General features: G+C 30.9%; 1 protein-coding gene across 1 annotated transcript in view; it reads right to left on the reverse strand.

Moving 5' to 3' along the window:
• Nucleotides 1–23,593, reverse strand: part of LOC136971575 (putative uncharacterized protein DDB_G0282499) — a 37,452-nt gene extending 13,859 nt beyond the window's left edge. Inside the window, exons 1-2 of the mRNA XM_067266040.1 lie at nt 23,323–23,593; nt 5,263–5,326 (exon numbers count right to left, since the gene is read on the reverse strand). Of these exons, the coding sequence (XP_067122141.1) occupies nt 5,263–5,326; nt 23,323–23,383 (125 nt within the window). The 5' untranslated portion in view covers nt 23,384–23,593. The remainder of the gene's footprint in view (nt 1–5,262; nt 5,327–23,322) is intronic.

Below are 23,593 nucleotides of genomic sequence, written 5' to 3' on the forward strand. Positions count from 1 at the left end.
TTGAATTAGTTCATCTTAACTAGTTTTATTCATACGTCAACAGTCAAACTAGTTAAACAACTTTAATGAGTAAGTTTTCCAGTGTAAACATAAGACACCTTGCCACATTTTATCATGTCAAGACAACCTCTTACTGTAACTAAAAGTAAAATATTTTATCACATATACGCAGCTGCCTATTATCCACACTATCAAACTCTAATGATGATTTAACATAGTTTGCAGATTATGTCAGAAAATGAAGCAAATAAATGAATCTAACGATGCACAGAAATATACAGTTATATGTAACACAAATAAAAGCTGGATGAGGGTAGACACCTGCCACACAGACGTAGCAGACCAAACAAGACAGTCACCTATGACCAAAAACATGTGAAGCTTGCTAACATAGCACCATCTAATACAAAACATGTCTTAATGACTTAGCAAACAAGGATTTCATTTTTGCTTCCTTTCACACTCCCTCTATCGCTGTGTGCCACATACATAACAATTATCAATTATTTCAATTTAATTTTAACATTTTCACGAATCTATCATAACTTAGTTCCTGTTAGCGGTTTCGTTAGGACATCTGTGATCATTAGGTCCGTCCTCAAATGATAAATCACAATTTCCCCCCTTTTGACTAATTCTCAAGTGACATGATAGCTTACGTCAATATATTTACTACACTTGTGAAAAACTGCATATACAGTTATATGTAACACAAATAAAAGCTGGATGAGGGGAGACACCTGCCACACAGACGTAGCAGACCAAACAAGACAACTGTATTGCACTTTGGTTATCACAGTAAACACAAGTGGGGTTTTTTACACATCTTTTAAAACCCATATGTACTAACAGTCTTTTTATGTATGTTATTTCTCACAAAGCTTCAGCTAGAGTGAATGCTCTGTTTCCATGGTCGACATTGCAACAGATATCTGCTTCTTTGACTTCCAACTAATTGGACCTCCGGCTAACATCAGAATGTTACCTGTACACGACTTTCTGTCGTCTATGTCTCCAGCCTAATCCGAATCTGTGTAGGCTTTAAGCTCTCTATAAGACCAATTTCTCATGTCTTGTCTCTCGTTTTCTGAGATTGGACCCATTTCCTTTGAAATTTTCATATTTAACTCTATTGGTGTAGCGACAGTTTTTGCATCCACTAGGTTGAATCTCTTACCCAATTCATTAATATATTTTGTTTGCATCAGATGGATGCTGCCTGTTGGTCCTCTCTTTATTTCAACGCTTAGAATGTTACTTATAAGGCCTAGGTCTACTATTTTGAATGCTGACTTTAGTTTCGATTTAATGGTCTCAAGATTTTCAATCTTCTTTGATGCCAATATTAAATTGTCTACATAAACGATGAGTATCTCTCGATCGTCTTCCTTCCCAAATACGCATGGATCAGCTGCTGTGCACCCACCTCCAATACTTGTGATAATGCCATGTATAACTTCTTGTACCATTCTCTTCCAGACTGTTTTAATCTGTATAAAGGTTTCAATAGTTTGCAAAGTTTATCTTCTTGTTTGGCCATGACAAACATCTTGGGTTCCTCCATGTATATTTCATCAGATAAATCACCTTGCATGTAAGCAGAAGTTACATCTATTTGGTGTACGTGCATTTCTTCATTTACAGAGGCAGCTAATAATGTTATTATTTTGTATCTAGCAACTGGAGCAAAAACTTCATCATAGTCTATACCTCTTTCTTGGGTAGGACCTTGAGCTACAAGTCGTGCTTTATACTTTTCTATGTCACCTTGTTGGTTGGTTTTTGTTTTAAACACCCAACGATTTGTTAACACTTTCCTGTTGTTTGGCCTCGGTACTAAGATCCACGTGTTCTCCTCATGTAGGCTCTTGTATTCCTTTTTCATGACGGTTAGTCATGCCTCTCTATTGTCCTAATTTAACGCTTCAGATACATGTTCGGGGTCTGGAATTTTGCCTTGAACAACTTGATAAGCTTTTCTTGGTCTTCTGTGTTCTCCCGTTCTTTGAATTTTTGGACGACCTTGTTTTCATTGGCCCATGCGACTCTCCTCTTGAATTTCTTGTTGTTGTTCTTGAAGATATTTGTCCACGTTATATTCATTATCAGACTCTTCATCTAGTTTTGTATCGTCTTCACTGTTTATCTCTGTTGTCTGATTTAGCGGCATTATACACATGTCATTTGGTGTTTCAGCAGCAAGATCTGGCTCAGCAGAGATACTCTTCAGAGAAGTGTTACTTGTATGGATTATTTCAAGAAATCTCACGTCACGTGCTATGATGACAGTCTTAGTGCATGGTTTCTAGAGTCGATATGCTTTTGACTCATTCGAGTATCCGACTAACACGTACTCGTCACCTTTTGGATAAAATTTTCCTTGTTTTCGAGTCTTGTACAGCATTATAGCTTTACTTCCAATAATTTTAAAAAAACCAACATAAGGTTTATGCTTAAACCATAGCTCATTCGATGTTTTTGCATCGAGGGCTTTTGTCGCATTTCTATTTCGTAGAAATGTGGCCGTATTGATTGCTTCTGCTCATAGTGACTGAGGTAGACCTGCCTGCAGCATTATGCACCTCACCACTTTGACAAGTGTCCGATTTGCACGTTCTGCTACACCATTTTGCTGTGGGGTGTATTCGACACTTAGTTGTCATACGATTCCTTCTTCTTCGAGGAATTTGTTAAATTTGTTCGATAAATATTTTCTACCGTTATCTGTATGTAGCTTTTTGATTCGATGACCTGTTTGTTTTTCGACTCTTCATTTATAAACTTTGAATGCTTGGAGAATATCTGAGTGACTTTTTAGCATTATAGTTTCCATATAGCATGTACAGTCATCAATAAACGTTGCAAAGTATTTCACAGTTTAATTCTCTTGCATTCGTTGAAAGGTCCATACCTTCGACCAGTTGTTCAATTTTCATTTTTCTTAAATCATTAATATTTATATACCCATATCTTTGGTGCCACTTTAATAGGTTTTTGTCAGTAGTTTCTGCTAAAAAAATCGTTTGGCTTCCACTTCATTGACAACATATAGGTGGTTACATTTCGTAGCTGTTAGCATCATAGTACCATCTTTTCGTTTGATGATAGCATAATTCTCCTTAAATACAACAATGTATCCTTTGTCAGTGAAACTTGCTACCAATAAAAGGTAGTGGTGCAATTCCAGTACATGTAATACGTTTTGTAGTTTTATGGAACTTATTGCTCGTTGATTTACTTTCAAATTGAGATTCACATCATCTATACCAACTGCTTGCACATAATTCTCTGTGGCAGTATATACTTTAGACTGTTCAATTTGATCCAGAGTTAAGAATTTGTATTTATTGTTGCACATATGTCTTGTCACACCATTATCTAAATACCACTTTTTTGATCTGTTTGTGAATTCCACATTGCATGCGATTGTAGTAAGGGCACCACTAGTAACTTTTATGTCTGTTTTGTTTTCGATTTACAGGTTCTACTAATATGTCCAGTTTTACCACAGTTGTAACATCTTCCATCAAATCTTTGGCCTCTGAATTTTGTATTATTTTCTCTAGAGTTTGTTCGTGACTGCTTTATACAGTTGGACTTTCCCTCTGAAAACAATGCGTGACTTCTCAGTTAGCTTTGTAATGCACTCCCTCTGTCTTGCTTCATCCTCTTTTAATTTCACTTTGAGGTTTTCGAGCGATGGTATGGCATCACGTGACTTTATGGCTACATTAAAATTTTCATATTCATCCGGTAGTGATCTGAGGTGCATAATCGATAGTAATTCTTCCAGGATTTCGATTCCTGCTTCCTTCAGTTGATCAGCTTTACTCATGAACTCATTTATGTACTGCAGAATTGTCATATTCTGCCCTTTTTCCATTTGTAGTAACTGTTTGTACAACGTTGCCTTTCTAACGGGACCTCATGACTGGAATATTGCCTTAAATCCGTCCCATGCTTTTTTAGATGTTTCAGCGTTTTTCATGTGGTTCAACTGCCCAAGACTAAGACTTAGATTTATTAGTGCCAATGCCTTTGCGTCTTGCTTGATCCATTCCTCTGGGCTTCTTTCTGGTTTAAATTTCAGTGTCGTCAATGTATTTCCACAGGTCATGTATATGAGGACACTTCTCATCTGCATTTTCCAAAGTTTGTAATTGCTCTTGTTCAACTTCTCAATATTTGAGAATCTGCTAGGACCTGCCATACCGTATTAGCTAATAAATCCATTTACTTACTTCTTATAATGGATATTCTTTGCTTGTAAGCAATCCTGGGCCCATAACCTGTCAGAAACTGAAGCAAATAAATGAATCTAATGATGCACAGAAATATACAGTTATATGTAACACGAATAAAAGCTGGACGAGGGGAGACACCATGCCATACAGATGTAGCAGACCAAACAAGACGGTGACCTGTGACCAAAAAAATATGAAGCTCGCCAACATAGTGCCGTCTAATACAAAATATGTCTTAGTGACTTAGCGCACAGGGATTGCATTTTTACTTTTTTTCACCAGATTACAAGCAGGAAATTACAGTAAATCTGAAATTCTGACAACACGACTTGTTACAGGCCTTTATTCATTAGAATATGTATTCTTGTGTTTAAAATCTTGATAAAATATTTATAAATTATATGTACATAATTCAAAAATCTTAAATTGTTCAACTTTATCAATATTTCAAACAATTATAAAATTCGCTATATAATTTAAAGTGTGTTTTGAGATATTAATCTCAAAGTTTTTTAGATGCTATATTAGCAGAATGTTGCATTAATTGCTTCATTTGGCATTACTAATCTTAGTACTTCTAGAGTTTTAAAAATAAATAATTCTAAATAAAAATTCTATATAAAAAAATGTAAGTGCTAAATATTTTGCACTGCAAGTGACATTATGTAATTTATTCGTTTTAAAACAAAAATTAATGTAAAAATTATTCTCCATGGATCAATTTTAAAATTCAATTTATATATTAATAATTTAAGTCTTATAATTTGTATCAAATTATCTGCTGTAAAAAATTTAAAATTTCTTTATTAAATAATTCTTTTTATTACACTAAGTATAATAAGTATTATATGAACATTTCATTAAAATAATTATTCATATTTAAAAAAGAAATTTGTTTTTTTTTTTAAACTAAGTAAAAATTTTACGACATTTAATAATCTATCGGTTATGAAAATCAAGTACAAAAATTAATTTTATTTCTAGTAGATATTTTGAAATTTTAATTTAAAAACCTTACCGATTAATAAAACCATATCCATTTTTCACATTAAACCATTTCACTGTCCCAAGGACTCTTGATGCTAAGAAAAAAGAAAACTCATTATTATATCAATTTATGAAAAATGGAATAGCTTATAAAAACCTTAATTATAATTTATTTAATGTGTTTTAAATTACAATTCTTATTTACTTTTTAATAGTAAAATCTAAATATCTGCAGAACAATATCTAAAATGAATCAAGGAAGCTACTAATATTGAAAAAAAATGCATAATGATCTGTTATTAAATGGTGCATTTGTTTGATTAATATTCAAAAATATATTGTTAGAATAAGAAGTCATTCATAAAAATTTTTCTCTACCAAACATAGTAGAATCACAGTAAAATTATAATCATGGATGTTATCATCACTTGTTTAACGTTACGTTTTAACTTTAAAAAAACCTAAATTTGATTGTATCACCTAATAAACAGGCCATCTTTTTATGCCGTTGCCTAAGCATATAGACAATAATGGGCAATCATAATCAGTTATCAGTTTTTGCCAGTGCTTTAAATGATTAAAAAATATTAATATTTTTTAATCATTTAAAGCACTGGCAAAGACATCATTTAATAAATAACTTGATTTAATTATTATTAACACCTTGCTTTCTACCATCGGTATCTTCTTTAACAACAGATGAGAGTTTATAACTGAAGTAAGAAGTGTCATCTGTTGTTAAAGATAATACCGATGGTAGAAAGCAAGGTGTTAATAATAATTAAATCAAGTTATTCATTTTCAAATTGTTTTACCATTGTTTTAATATGAGAGTCAATCATTCCAGAATTGTTCTGCTTAATGTTATCAGTACAAGCTAACCATAATATAATTTAGCTTGAGAATAAACCACCACCTTAAACAGTAATATATTTTCAAACTAGTTCATAGGCAATCGTCAGGAGTTCTTTAATAATGAATCTTTAGAACATTAAACCAAAACATTTTCCAATTAATTATTATGCCTTTGTGTCCTTTCTATCTTAATTTAAAATTTTGTATACTAGTACTTTTTATATATTAACAGGACTTATTATACTGGAAAATATGGATGCAGATATTTAGTCTTATCGATCAAAAATAATGTTCTTTTTTCAGTTCACCCGAACACATACACTTAAAACTTGTGTTTCAGACTTGTTCATCCCTCCTCAGCAGGCCTTTAAACGACACTTTCTACAATTAACAATAAAAAACATTTCTTGGTACAATTATAACTAAAATTAATTAAAACATTGTCGGAAATTTAATTTATTGTTGGAAAATGATTGTGTTTTAATTAATTTTAGTTATAATTGTATCAAGAAATGTTTTTTATTGTTAATTGTAGAAAGTGTCGTTTAAAGGCCTGCTGAGGAGACGAACAAGTCCAAAACACAAGTTTAAAGTGTATGTGTTCGGGTGAACTAAATAAAGAACATTATTTTTGATCTGTAAAACTAAATATCTGCATCCGTATTTTCCAGTATAATAAGTCCTGTTAATATATAAAAAGTACTAGTATACAAACTAAATTTTAAATCAAAACCTTTTCCATTTATTACAAATTTTTAATAATTACATTGACCCAATTATCAAAATGTTACAGATCAAGACAGACAAAAACAAAGGACTTGACCATATAATAATACTAAGACAAAACTTATACATAAGACATCTAAAGATTTTAAATATAGCATATTTCCATACCAGGATTAGACATTCTATATCCTTAGTGTTCAAGTACAACATGGGTTATCAGTAAAAGCAAGTCCCAAACTGATTACAATGAGCAGATACTATATATCTGTACTAGAACTAATACCTACTTTAAACAAATTAATATTTTAATTGTTTTGATGATGAGGTAAAAATTACAGCATTTGTCATCAGAAGGATTATAGTAAGTTATTTGTAAGTTTTTTATCGTTGCATTCTGATATAACAATTATTTCCTTCATTTTCAGATTATCTAGATTGATTATAATACAGAAAATATGCAGTCCATAAAGTGGGGTAGTAAGTAGTACTAAAGCTGGCAGCAAACTAAGCAACTTGGGTCACTGACAATATGTCGTCATAGACCAACCTCATGTCTTCAGTATGTTGCTAGTTGTGGAAAGCTCTATTTCTAGAGAAATGGGCAAATTAACTTCCATGATGTTATTTATTTAATCAATTAGAATACATAAGCCTCATAATAGCTGAACAACACATGGCTTGGCTCCAAATTGTTGGTGAACATGGCAGAAGCATTAGAATCTAGTTTATGATGAACTTATTAGCTGCAGTTGAAGACAAATCTGTGCATAGATGAACAGGATTGAACTGAAAAAGGATTCAGCACCAAGAGAAGTGAGAAAGTATAAATACTTTAACAGAAGAACTATTTCTTGAATACATCTACCAGAAAATTTATCATGTAAAGTCCATTTTTCTCAACTGTAAACAGCTTCAGCCATGTTTTTGTGTGTTGTGTTTTTCAACAAGATTATCCCAAAATTTTTTGCAATAAATTTAACTACTCATACCTGTCATCCCTTGGTTGATCCAGAAACTTAACTAGACAGCTCTCTTTTGTAATTAGCCATACCTTCTTCTATGCAGTGCAGACAGTTTCCAATGACATGTGAACATAATGAATCCTACCTAAAACCTAATGCAGGGGTGGTGAACTTATGGCAAACACCTCAAAGGAGCATGTTGGAGAAATCATCTGGCACATAACATCTCATAATTTTCGTTTCTCGCTTGTCATCCTTTTGGTTTATCACACAATCATCCTTTTTTTTCAATCAGCTTCTTTGCATTTAAAATAAATATGCTTTATTTAGAGTAAACAGTTATTTGAAGTCCAGAACCTTGGCAAGCATAAACATTTTTAAAGATAAGTATGTTTACTATGTAACAGACTCAAAGTTTCACCAGCTGATTTAGTGGATATAGCCAACTGGGTCTTGCTGAAATCACCTTGTTTACTCCAGTCCCGAGAATGAAAAACTACACATTTTTATTGTAAAAATTAGCTAACCTGTAACCTGAAAAGAAAATCTTCATTTCTTATCTGACTTCTTCAGGGAATTAATAACAGCAGCGAGAACAAAATCCATGAGCAGCACTGAGAAAAGACCACAAACTTTTAGGAGGAGAAATATTTATGGAGGTACTGATAATTCTGAGTGATTAAAACAATGAAATATTAAAGGATAAATAAAAAACCTAGGAATTGTTAAAAATTCTACAACTGTATTAAACCCAGTTATTCAAACAAGCATTAACGTGACAAGAAATAATGTTCAAATACTTAAGTTTAAAATTTTTTGTTATTTTCAAAATGGAAAAAATCTTTTTCACTAAAAATGACATTTATTTTAATGTTCAAGTCCATCCCAAATAAATCTAATTTGTAAATATGCACTTTATAATTACAAAAACTTACCTTTAGGAACTCACTGAACAACACATTTTTAATATACATATTTACACAAATAGAAATACAGTAAACCCACTTCTGACTAATAAGGGAGTGAAGAATGTACAAGTTTAGCAAGTCAAGGTTACTGGGGTGGATTCTCTAATGACATGAAAAATGAGAATGTGGATATATAGTACAGTAATTTATTACAATCAGCTTTAAACAGTTTTACTGAGCTGAGATTATATTGCTGAATTTATTAATATAGGAAATGAGTTCAAAAATTTTATGACAGTACAATATACAGCAATTTAGTCTTTATTTATCAACTACAGTAATATAAAACACTGTATTGCAAAGAGTTCTGGATGTTGAAAACACTAATTATAAATTTTATATTGTCAAGAAATTTTAAATTATTGTTTTGAAAAAACTGTCCAAGTTAGCAGTAGTTTATTGAAAAAAAGCATTTATTTACAGTAATCATTGAAAACATTCCTTTTAGTCTTGCATACTTTGAATCAAAGAACAGTGTAATATTATTTATATAACATTTTGTACATATATAAAAGCAGTGATCTTCATATTTAATTTATAAACTTATGATTTGTACAGAATTTTGTACAAGGTCTGTTCAAAAAATAACTTTTTTTTTAAATTTTATTTTTCAAGTTTGAAGGTGACAAGGATCAATAATCTAAGTATGCCCCTCCCCTATTCACACACTCATCCCAGCAGTGTTTCCACTTTGCAAAACAGTCCTGGTAAGCTTGTTTCAGACTGTCCTTCAATGCTTTTGATGAATTTGTTAATGTCATCAATTGTGTCAAAGCGGCATCCTTTCAGAACCAATTTTAATTTTGGAAATAAGAAAATATTGTAAGGAGCCAGGTCTGGTGAGTAGAGAGGCTAGAGACAACAGTCATTTGATTTTTGGCACAAAATTGACAAGGCTGAGTGAGCAGGCACATTGTGTCATGGTGAAAGAACCATGAGTTGTCTTAGTTCACTGTTTGACCTTGAGGCAAAAATTCAAAGTGCAAAACTCCATTGAAGTAGGAAAAAAAAAAAAAGAAAACAGCAATCACCACCTTGCCATTGGATCAAGACTGTCATGCTTCTTTTGAGTGTGGAGAATCCTTGCCAACCCACTGTGATGATTGAACTTTTGTCTCAATGTTGTAGCCATAAAACACTCATCATTTGTTATGGTCTTTTGCATGAATGTTTTGTCATTGTTGGCTTCTTGGAGTTCCAGGCAAATGTCCACTCAATTTTCCTTCTGCAGTTCGATCATCAAACAAGAAAAATTTTGCTGCAACTTACTGCACGTTCAAATTTTCTGTTAAAATGTCATGGAACAACCCTATTGAGATCCCAACATTTGCAAGTTCTCCAACATCAGATGAATATTTGCATATACCAGATCCTAGATTTTCTGAACATGAGTGTCATCAGTTGAGGTCAAAGGCTTTTCTGGTTAACTAATTGACAATCACTTTTGAAATGGATAAACCATTCGTAACACTGCATATGAGCATTATGAGCATTTGTAACACTAGAGCATTGCCTCCATAAGCTTGATTCAAAAGTTGAAATGTTTCCATAAAAGTTTTCCCCAGTTTCACGCAAAACTTTACATTGCATCATTGCTCCCATAAATTGCACAGTGCAAAACTCACCATGAACACAAACACCTTTCACTTAAAAAACAATAATACAGGAACAAAACAAGATAACAATTCGAAGAAAGCAGCTTACTCAGTAGGTTATGACAAATGTAGTGTTATCAACTTTATGACACTAGGAAACTACAGGTACTCCTCACTTTACGACCGAGTTCCGTTCCGACGACTACGTTGTTAAGCGAATTGGTCGATAAGTGAGGAGTTTGTGCCAGAAATATAGAATCATTGTAAAATTATACAAATTATGCACAAACTTCAAATTTATTCATAAAAGGACATGCATATGTACATATTTATTTATTTGGTTATCTGGAGCTATAGAGGGTCCAGGTAAGGGAGATGACGACGATAAAAAGTTGTACCTTCAAGGGCGGAAGTTCTGGATGTAACAGTCGGAAAGAAACTCGTGTGGTTTGCTTTGTAATCTCTTTTTCTTGATAAATTTCTCTAAAAATCGCACTTCAAAAGTTCACTCATCCCCACATTCAACTTTACTAAAACGTTCAGTATTTCGATCCATAGCCTCAAGTTCCAACATAGGTGCATCAATTTCAGAGAACACACCAGCTAACCTATGTACCATGAATTTCTTTTCACTTCAGTTCTTTCCCATTCTTCCTCTTCCAAATGCTGCATCGCTTCTAACTCTATTAAATCCTCATTTGTTAGCTCTCCATCAGTGTAATGCACTAATTCAACAATGTCTTCCACTTCAACATCTAACTTAAGCGCATTGGCAAGGCCCGCAATTGTTTGAATTACATCAAACTGACTAAAAAGTGTATAGTAAGCCTATAGTATGCTCAGTTTGCATGTTACCAATCGCCACTGATCGACACCCATGCTGAGAAAGGAGATTCCCCGAATTGCAAGTCGAAACTTGATTGGTCGTAAGTGCGAGTGGTCATTAAGCAGATAGGTCGTAAAGTGAGGAGGACCTGTACATTTTTTGCCCAATTCAAAAAGTTGAACATACCCATATGAACATACTTGTAATTACTCTACAGAATAGACCATAAGTCTAGTTGCTTTTAATTTCAGGAGTAATTGAAACATTTTAATATAAGATTGATTAGATATAATTTTTATCACACTTTGTTTATGTAGTTACTTAGAAATATCTCTGACATGATGATGCTATTATATACCACTCACCAAACCATCACCAGTTCATGTCACAAAAAAGAAAAATTCTTACGAAAGTTTCCACCTGTGAAATCGATACTGTTGAGACCTGAAGATGTCTATTTAACATAGACGAAAACTTTTGTAAGAATTTTTCTTTTTTCGTGACATGAACTGGTAATGGTTTAGTGAGTGGTATTTTTACAAATTACCCAATTTTTGAGATATATCTATTATATACAATGAATAAATAGCTTTTAAAATTTTAAAAAATGCACAGAATAATAAGAGAATAATCAGAGACCAATAGATATGAAATACATTTATTCAATTAACCCACTGTTACTCAAGAGTGAGCACTGCACCCCATCTTTTGTTTTTAAACACTGACTCTGGCTTCTTGGAAGTTTTGTGGCCAAACTCTCGTCTGCTTCCCTACCCGATTATCTCCTTCAACAAAATACTGGAATTAAAAATAATAGTCATCACTAATGCTTTCAATCTGCCTTTGTTTCAGTTGTGTTGGATAAGTTAGCATGGTGCTCACTTGCAAGTAATCCAACATCTTTTTTTTGCACTTAAAATTGTACAATTCTAATTGCACTAAAGTGATATTTTATATATGTACTATCATAAAATTTAGGCTCCGCTCTCACAGACAACAAGAGTGAGGATCTCTGTTTGAAAATCCTGGAAGTGTTGAGAAAAAACCAGATCTTTCAAAAGCAACATCGGTATCAAGAGAAAAGTGTGCAAATTACCCAAACCAGAATAAAGAAAAAGCATCTAAGAGTAACATGTATCTGAAGATTGGTGCAATAGGCTACCACATAACAATCTGCAAACAATGCAATTTTAAAAATCCAGAATGAACAGATTCAAACTTGATTAGAAATTATAATTAAGTTTAACAATAATTTCAGATACCATATTTCTGTTTTTATTGATCTGATCAGATAAAATTTTTGTTTCTATATCAAAATTGTTTTTAATGTATTCTAACTGAAGTAATGTAAAAAACATTAAAATATGTATTATTCATAACAAAACTTCCTTATCTTAGTAAAATTTCTCAAGACAAATTATTACGAATACGAAAATATGTAGGGTGAGCACAGTGCTATCTCTTGAGTAACGGCGTTACAAATCTAACCACGAGAAGCACTGGGTTAACAAATTTCCTGAAAGTGAAGGTTTTCAAATAAATTTGAAGCTTTAAGTAAAAACTAATAGTTAAATAAAAATTTTTGAAACAATAATTGCTTAGTTAATGCAAGATATTATCACATTAAAATTGTATAGCTGATCACACATTACAGAACAGCCTGCCCAACAACAGGTTGTCCAGTAGAGGTTAAAGTTGCAAAGTGATATTCCATCCTATATTATCTATGATCAATTTAGGGAAAAATCAGATTCCCATAGGTGTGTGTCAACATTTTACTAGCTACATGGCGACCCTTATTTCTCATTCTTAAAATCATACTATAAACATCAATATTAAGTTACATTTAATTACCATTATCAAAATCATACACAGATTTAATAAAAAACATTATATCTCTAATTTTGTTTCAATAAACCAATGAAAACTTTACAAGAGAGTGCATTTTTTTTTGTGTCTGTTATAAAGCTTATACTAATAAGTAGGAGTAGACACAGTCTGTGACTTTGAAATATGATGTATTCCTAAAGATGCAAAATTGTTAAAATTAAAGTTCCTCTACTTAGAGGACTCTGGAGCACATTCTAAGGCCCCAAATGGAAAGAAATTTGAATAACAGGTACTTCAAATGATGAACTCTGATAATTGAAAAAAAGTACAAAAACTGCTAACTGGTATTGCAGCAATAGCTTTTTTCACATTGACTACTTAGCTCTATAAAAAGGAAAGCATTAGATGCTTACCACCACTTTATGAGCAATGTAAATGTTGCAGGAAAAAGTGCTATTAGTAAATTGTTCTATCTGAACAATAACAATGCAACTGCAGTCGTTAGAGAATTTCAGCACCAAAAGCATATTAGGTGTAGATCCACAAAATTATTGCTAAATTTAAAGCAGCAGGACATCTTGGAGTTCTACCAGGTAAAGGTTAAAAACAAGTAGATTCTTTTCACACTGAAAATGTGGCTATGGCTCTCATGAATTTATCAAATCATTCTTCATGTAGTAGTGTAAGTGTAGCAGCTGTTGCCTGGACATGCCACATGCCACTAAGGTTAGTGATACATCAGATGTGATACTATCCATACCAGATACTCTACAGCAGCTACAGTACAGTGATGCAGAAATTCACATAACTTTGCATTTCAGTTCCTGGAGTAAATGACAGTTGATATCACTTGGCCATGGAACATTCTTTGGAGTGACAAAGTCCACATCTATTTAGATGGGAAGTCAATATTCACAACTGTCACATTTGGATAGGATAAACCCTCAAAAGTTATCCAAAAGATCTCATTGTATTCTTCAAAGGTAGAAGGTAGTTGTAAATTCATACCAAACAGTTAATTTAATTTCAGCACTGGACTATATATTTTTTGAAAAAGTTAACTCCAACTGGGCCCACACTTGTTTTGTAATTGGACAACAGTATTATGACATGTTGGTGAATTCATGAAACTCAAGTTTCAACAATGCAGGTACCTTCAGGAAATTATTCAGGCAAGATTCAAGTGGTACACCATCCCACATCATCCATTCTGTTCAAAATTTATTAAAGCAGCAATTTAAAAATGAAGAAATTATCAGCAGTTGTTTTGAGACAACTTGGCCTCCCCAATCACCTGATTTGACTTCTAGCTACAGAGTTTTTTAAGAACCAGGTGTATCGTGAAAGATATCAGTGTCACAGAGGAACAGCATTAGACTTGTTCTAGTAATTCCAGTACACACTATTTTTTTGATAGAAAAAGCCATTTTGCAAAAGGAAAAACATTGACAACAATGGAGGATAAATTGAACATTTATAACACTGCAAGTGATTTGTGCTACAGTGACATGAAATTATTTGCAATTGATTCTTTTTCAATAAATGGCAAACTTAACATTTGAAGTACCCGCTGTTCAAATTTATTTCCATTTGGAGCCTTAGAACATGCTGTAGAGCCCTCTAAGCAAATGGTTTGAATATTAGTATTTTCTAATATCGGTTCATTAGATTTATGAGAATTTAACAGATCTGAAGACAACTATAGATTTCAAAAATGTTAACCTGATATAAAATCTCTAACTTCTTATAAAGTGTAAAGTATTATTTTTAGCTAGAAGATAAATTACAGTAAAACCTCAACAATTGCACTCTTGATAATTACACACACACTATGAGATGAGAAAAAGCATTTCCCCATCCTTGTGAAGCATATTTTCATGATGAAATTTTCAATAATTGCATCACCTTGCTATTTGCATGCTAGATGACAGTCCTTGCAAGAAAAATTACTTAATATTTGCAAGCCCACCGGATGGCAGTCTACACAGGAAATATTAGTCACTACTTCTATATTGCTAAACTGCAAAATTGAAAAGTTTTCCCACTTGCTGTAAGCAAATATTTTTTGGCTATAATTGTACATGATAGGAAGACCTGTTTCAAGAACAAAAGCAAATGGCAATTTGCTGTAAAGCAAATTTAAGTGAATTATGTATGTATATACATTTTTACTATGCTTTCACTGTTATCTTGCACACTTCTCTCTTTTCTCTCCCATATAAGAGGACTTCCCCAGTACAGAAAAGGATATGACCATTGATGAAAAAGTAATAGTTCTGAAAAGATTTGATAAAGTTAAAAACAAAAACATCATTGTCCAAGAATTTGGAATTGACCATACTACAGTTTCATGAATTTCTACAAAAAGAAGCAAATTGCTAAAGTTACATATTGTTCTATATCTAGTTGAAAGCACGTGGAAAATGTGGTTATCCTCAGCTAGATAAAGATTTATACAACTAGTTTCAGAATGTACATAGATTAAATCTTCCTGTTCCTGATATATTGCTATGTGCTATAGAAATAGCTAAAGCAAAAAAGGATAGATGATTTCAAGGCTTCAAATGGGTGATTGAGTAATTTCAAAACTAGATTTAACAAATGCCTAAATGAAAGCTTTAGTAGATGTTGAAAGATAAGTGATTTAAATGGAAAGTATCATTGAAAGACACCACAGATGACTATCAACCATGGTATTTACAATATTGATGAGCATGTTCTAATTTTTAAATCTTCTGCCATCTCAAACACTAGCAGTGAAAGGAATAACTTACCACAGAAGGAAAAGAAGTAAAGAGTGATGGTATGCTCTAACTTGGAAAGAGCCAACAAGAGACTTCTCTTGATAATACACTTAAAGGATCTCGTCTTTTCAAATTTATCTTTCTCCATTATGCTTGAATTAACATACTGTAAAAATACTTGGCATCAAGTATTTTCTATGACTGGCTAAAAACATTTAATGCAGAAATGACTTTTTGCAATAGAAATGTTCTGCTCTTTTTGGATAATTTGCTAGCCACAAAGGTCAAACTGAACTGTCTAATGTCAGGTTAGTGTTTTACCCCATTAAATAGAAACTTCTTGATCTGGGTATAATTTCATGTTTGATACATACATATAGAAAGATTCTACTTCATCTTACAAGAGAATTGAAAACAGGATAAGAATGTAGAAGAGTGGACAGCCTAGGGGCTTATGATATAATCAAGAAAACTTGGGATCTTATGTATACAGTGGGTGATTGGTTAACGAACATAATCCGTTCCAAGACTTTGTTCGCTATCCGAATTGTTCGTTAACCAATTATTGATTTACCATAGGTTTTTATGGGAATTTGATTAATTTGTTCTGGAGACACCCAAAAATAAAAATATATAAATAAACATAGTAAGAAAGTATATATGTAATATAAAAATACATATACACACAGTCTTGCATTTTTTATTAGTCGTGTTTTTTTTCATTTGTGGTTGTTAAAGAATCTGTCTAATGTCAATTGCTTCTCTCTCTCTTCTTCAGGATTTTTCAGTAGTAGTTAATAGCATTGTAATGGTAGAGGTTCTTAAGCCTATTAAAACCTCAACCTGGTTTGGACGCCATTCTAAGACTGTTGTTCTGACATCCTCACATTTCTTCAAAAAAATGTTTAATAGTAGATATCAACATTAATTCTCTTTTTCAGAAGAAAAGACATAACTTGCAGACTTTCTTGGTGTTCTTCTGTCATCAGATCAGTTTCAGGTTCCATTATGAGCTCTTCAATGTTCTTTATTTCTCAGATGTGATTTTTGTTACTCCTTAAGCTGCTTGAGTCTTCTTGATAATACAGAATCTTTCTTAGATAAGATTGAACTGCTGCCTACTGTAGACCTGTTCAAGCCATACTGCCCGCCCACTCTCTACCTTTGCTATTACACTCTCATCTTTTGAAAATAAAAACTAATGCAAAAGTTAATGAGTGCCTGTCCGACAGTCTTGTGAATACTACAAAAAAAATTGTCAGAAAAATAAAGGCTGGACTTACAAGGGAGAGTTTCAAAGTTCGGAGGAATACTATCCGATCAGTATATACCAGGTTGAGCGTCGATGTCAACATCTCCCACACACTGAAAAGTTTTGAATTGTTGCCTGAAGACAAGGGAAGACCAATCGGTATTCATTATTTTACATCGCTTCTTGTGTTTGTTCTGTGGGGTGCTTGTTTTCCGAACATGTGTTCCTTGTCTGAACATAAAAATCTTTTGCAAAAGTGTTCGTTATCTGATTTGTTCGTCAACCAATCATCCACTGTATGTATATAGGCTGAAAGTCATGATGTAAAATATTTGATTACTTTGCCAATGCAGAGGTTTGCATTAGCTTCGAAGATAACCAGAACCAGCTGAAAATGTATCTGACACTATGAAAATGAGGAAATCAATGATATTGTCAGACATACAACAAAAAGACTATTTCTATATTTAAAAAATTATCAAATTTAACCATTTCCTCCAAGCAGTAGTGAAAATATCCATTGTATTCTAGCAGATGTAACAGAATTTATACAATAGGAATTAACAGTATGATGAAATAAAAATTTATTTCCGATTATTTAATAATGTCATTTGACTTTTTTTGGTACAATTACCTTCTTGGATCAAAGAATACAAAGGCATGACAGAAGTATTCAGTTAGTCTATTTATGGCCATGATCTGTAGCATAGAGTAAAGATATGAGTAGGTTATGCTTTATAGGTAAGATGGAAACCTGTTGTATTTGCTCATAGTGTTGTGTATGCTGCTACTAAATAACAATCTTCATCTGGAAAGCTTTGTTGCTTTAGGTCAGGCCTGGCCAACCCAAATTGTTTCGCGGGCCACTTTGTTTACGCGTAATATTACAGTGGGCCACAATTTAGGCAAACATGCTTTTAAAAAAGTAAAACAAATACAAAATGAATAAGATTTTATTGTTATACCAAGAGTTCGTACTCGCACTTGTGCATTATAACAATGATACATGCAAATTTTCATTTATTTAATTGTTTTGGTATACACATAACAGGAAACAAAAGTTTTAATAGATATATAATATCGCTTAGTGGGCCACACAATTTAACGTGACGGGCCACATGCGGCCCGCGGGCTGGCCAGGCCTGCTTTAGATGGTATACTCTGATTATTTAAAGAAAGAGAATATGATACAACAATAAAAATGTACAGTATGCTTCTTTCTTCTCTTTCTTACATCAATAAATGCACATCCCAAAAATTTTGGTCCCTTGCATTTGAAATTATCAAGATTTTACAGTATTTACACTTAATTCTACCTTTGAACTGTTTGAATCATCTTAAGAATTAGATAAGGAAGCAGTTTCTTTATGAAATACAAAGTAGTGAAAGTAAAATAGTGGAATGTGAAGAATGTATATAAAGGAACATTTTGTAACTGCAAATATGACAACACAACTGTGTGCATCTTCATTCAACTTAAGAAGGCAAAGTCATATCCTGCCCTTTTTATTTGTACTTGAAGAAATTATCATTATCAGCCTAGAATTTTATCTATTTTATAAAATTTCAATAACTTAACTACATTATTATTTAAAAATATCTTTGTTTTGTAATTTTCAAATACCATAATCAAAATATAACAGTTATAATTACTGCTTCAGTTTTATCAAAGTATGTAAAAAAATATTTATTGTAAACTGATTAGAAATTATTATTTGTGATATCATCAGCTGTGATGAAGATGAGTAGAATTCACACACAGAAATCATACAAAGAAATAGCTATAATATAGTAAATATCTGATCATCAATTATTCGACAACAAATTCAAAAACAGACAAAATTATTATATCAGTAAGATTGTCTTCACTAATTTAGAAGACATCTGATTAATTTCAGCTTAAGCTTTATAATTTCAGAAATATTTGTAACTGAAAATATTAAAGTTTAGCAAAGACTATGCCAATGTTATAACTTAAAATCTATACAGTAGATACATAAGCTAAAATTACTTTTTTTGTACACATTTTGAATCAAAGCTTTTGCAGTAAATGTTAATTATTAATATACCGTATATTTCCAAGATAAGACAAGGTATAAATTTTCATCAAAGTTTTATAGTTTTAGCATATATCTGTCCTATAAGACGACCCCCAAACTATCAATGGCCTATGAATTTAGTTTAGATCAGCAATCATCATCTGGATAATAATACTGTAGGCTAAAGCATATATGGAATTATGTCCTATTCATAATTTTTTGAATGAACAAATTTTATTTTCTGCCTTGCTATTGTTGCAAACGTTCGCACTGATTTGGGTATTTGGGTAATGGCCTTGACTATTCACAAAAACGTTGTATGGGCTATTCTATTGTGGACGTGCCCTACTCTCTACTAGTAAATAATTACAGTTTGTCCATTTTTTAAGTAATGGTTTTAATTTATATAAATTTGAATCTAATTTTTTTGTATCTGTCCTATAAGACGACCCCGGATTTTGGGTTTTTTTTATGATTCAACTATCGTCTTATCTGTGGAAATATACGGTATATTGAAACAATACAGTACTTTTTATACAGCATGTATTTTAAAAATTCTTATTTCAACATAAACACCAAAATCAAAAATTGTGTACATATTGCTAATAATTTTAAAACATTTTTAAAAAGTTAAAGATAAAATTTGTTTTTACAACTATTAAAAATGTATAAAAGTTAATTATTATTATTATTATTTTTATATAACTACAAATTTTTAGTAGTACGAGAAAATAATTGTGATAACATATCCTGGCAATAATTCTTATTTTAATCTATATTACTTTACAATTGCTATCTAATAGAAAATGTCCTTGAAGGATCTAGTTAATGTAATAATACCGATATACTAAAATGTTTTATTTCAATTTTTCATTGTCACTTATACAAATCTGACACATTTAAGCATTTTTATCGTTTGCTATTAAAGATTTTCCTGGCCACAAAACATTCAATTATTGTGTTTTGTTTAATATTACCATATTTTTGTGCTTTTCAATACAACCAGTAAGTTAAAAGATAATCTGAAAGGGGTACAAGTTATACATATGAAAATATAACAGTTTTATCTTCCTCTTAAAATGTATACTGTGTGTGTTTATCTTCTTATTATCATTTTAGTTGTTGTTTTTGTTTGTTTTTTAATCAAGCTGTAGTAACAAATATGGTATAATTGGAAAGGTAAGATTCCTTGAATAGAGCTTAGATCTTTTATTATTATTACTAATCTTCTGTAAGGAATACTATTTATATAACAACGTCCCACCTCATATTACCACAAATTTCTAAAAACACGTCTTAAAAAAGACTAAACATGACTATTTGAACAACTCATGCCAAGTATCCTAGTTACTATGTAAATTCTGTACTCACAAACAAAAAGCTTACATAATTACATAAGCTTTTTGTTTGTGATAAATTTGTCTAAGACTTTTAAGAAATATTTTATCTTTTAAGCATTGAGATTGGTCAATTTATCATATCAAGTGTCAGACATGTTAATAATATATCAGCATGAAATAAATATTAAACATACAAAATACTTTATATATTAGATTTTTAGAATGTGACCAATAAGTATATACAGCTAACAACCAATGAACATTTTATTGTTTATTACATAAATTGTTAGAGAGTTAAAAAAAACAATAAAATTTGATTTACCACTACTCAAATATTTTCAACCTTTAATATGCATGAAAATGATTTATTAAAACTATAAATTAATGTTAAAAACAACTTGTAAAAAAGGTACTTTGAAAATTGTTTCTAATCTTGCACAACATACATATTTTATTAAAACCTATAATAAATCATACTTGAAGTACTAAAACAAGTTTAGTAAGTCAAAAATGTTGATTTGTTAAAAAAGTTCTAAAGTTTGAAAATTGCTCCCAACATTTTTTTTATAACTTCTCTTATCAAACATATACTGGTACTGTACATGAAAAACACTATTTGAAAAATGAATATTTAATATAATTTTCAGTTAAATTTGTTAATAAACTGATAGAAAAATTAATTATATTATTCATTAAAAACCTGTGTAAATGTAATTATTGCATTAAATATATATAAATCATTAGGTTTTTTAACAGTTAAATCATTTAACTCAAAGATAAGCTTCTTATATAAAAATTTTAGCCAGAACACCATTGGTGTAGATATGAATAAATATTGGAGTGACATGCCAATGAAACGACAAGTAAGAAAGATTTCTCATTGTCATGTTTTGAATGGATATGCAAAATGAAGTGTATTTATTAAGTAGAAATGAGTACTATACACATAGTATAAAATATTCTGAAGAGAGGACAATTTGCTGGTACAAAGATATTGGGGAGATCTGTCCCATATGTATAGACATCCATAAAGAATACATTCAAATTATATCTTTGTATGGTAATAATTTAAAAATTCCAGCAAGTATGAAGTAAAACTATTGACATATACACCTAGACATTCTATTTTCACTTTAGCATATGCATAAAATATTGAAGATTCAATATCATCACAAAATTTAAATTTATCCATTCGTGATTATATAACAAACTTTTAAGAACTATCAACTTTTCCATAGCGTATCAAATAACTACTACATAAAATTATACTACTCTACTAATATAGGAACATATTAGATTTATTATTCAATTTCAAAAAAAAAAATATATTTAATTTCTAGAGCAAATGAGTTTTTCCTCCTCAAATAAATTCTCATATTATATTGAAACAGTTTATTAATGCTGAGAATATACTGCCAGCAATCATATTTTTACATTATTACTTATTACTTTTCACTACACACACACAAAAAGAAAGAAAATTAACGATAAAAACAGTCAGCAAACAGTTAATTCACAAAAATCTTAGTTTCAAAATTCGAAACTGACTTAAAACAGTACAAGGTCAGCCAAACCTCTTAACCAATAAATGAATTGGTGGCTTAAAATCACATCCTTAGTCAACAACCCATAAATAAACTTTATTGTTAAAATATTGAACTGATTCTATCTTTTAAAAAATTTTGAATTGAATTTGAAACTATTTCTCAATTATATAACAAAGCTCAAAATCTTAAAATGAGATATTTTGTTTAAAATATCTAATAGAATTCATTGGCACTTTACAAATAGATTAAATTGCAAGCAAAAATTAAATTTGTATTCTTAGTTATTTTAGAAATTTTAATTAATACTACTGAAAGTAATCTTTTAGTAATGTAAATTTATCCATATGATTTATCAATAAAAAGAACATTAAAGCTAGATAAATGAAAGTAAAAGTACATTTATGTAAATTCTTAACTAAATACCATCAATTTATATATATATATCATTAATATCTAAAAATATTTATTTTTAAATCGAACTAGTACTCGAAGAAATCCATTACTTATTTGCATTTATAAAAAATTTATTTTCTATACTAATTATCATTAAAGTATAAATTTTCATATCTAACAAATGTTCACTAGACAACGAGCTTTTTTGGATTTACAAGGAACAAAAGTTTTTGAACATTTCAAATACAAAATTTCTCTCAGAATGATTTGTATTTGAATTATTTTTTAATTTTGTATTGTTTTAGAATTAGTTTCATTTGTTATAAAACATGAAACATTATAAAATTCCTCATAAATCCAAACAAACAACAGAATTCGCAAGTTAAAACATTTTCTATTCTGTTAAAGCATCCGTGGAAGTATTTAAAACACAGTCTACTGTACTTCGGAGTTTATACTTCAGAAAATGTTGAAAATCACCTAATTATGTAATCGAAGACAAGATTATAACTACGTAAACTGCATTCGTCGCTGGGAAACAATAATTACTTGTTTCGGATCCATTAATTTTTCAAAAACAGCCAAGAGTTATTGAAAAGAGGATTGATATAATAAAATTTCGAGACTTATAAGTCTTAATAAACAAGAAAAAGTTGAAAATTTCAAGAATATGAAAGAATTTTTTAACTTCAATCAGCTGTTTATAATGGAAGCCACTTTTAAATGTGATAAATGCATATTTTATATACAACGAAACACGTGTAAGAAGATCAGTGAAATGCACATATAAAAGAGCAATTAATCGATTTTGATTGGATAATTTAAAATTTTTAAAATTTGAATTTAAATTTAAAAAAAAAAATCAGGAATTCGAATATCTCGAGTAAACTGGAACGAATGGCAAACTTCGTATAAAATGTTAACATATTTAGTGATAATAGTAATTAAAAAGTAAATATAATTTAAATTTAAAGGATATTTTTTTTCCCCTTTTTGCAAAATACAAACATTTACCGATCACTTTCTTCGGTGGATTATCCGAAGATGTTTCTCCTTTCTTAATTATTTCTGACATTCTCACTCGACAATTCTGAATTTACAGAATTACAATAAAGTTTAAACGGCAGCCTTCTTATAACTAATAACTTCCTTATAATTTTTTTTCTATTAAATAAATAAATAAAAACTATTCGATTCGATTCTTCTTCCAACGCATTTAAAGAGGATCGTTCCAAGTTCCCCGATGAACGCCACAGTTGTAAATAACGATTGGTTAATTTTTCGC

Source organism: Centruroides vittatus, unplaced genomic scaffold (assembly GCF_030686945.1).
Source record: "Centruroides vittatus isolate TY-2023 unplaced genomic scaffold, ASM3068694v2 contig_2604, whole genome shotgun sequence".
Classification (NCBI taxonomy): Eukaryota; Metazoa; Arthropoda; class Arachnida; order Scorpiones; family Buthidae; genus Centruroides; species Centruroides vittatus.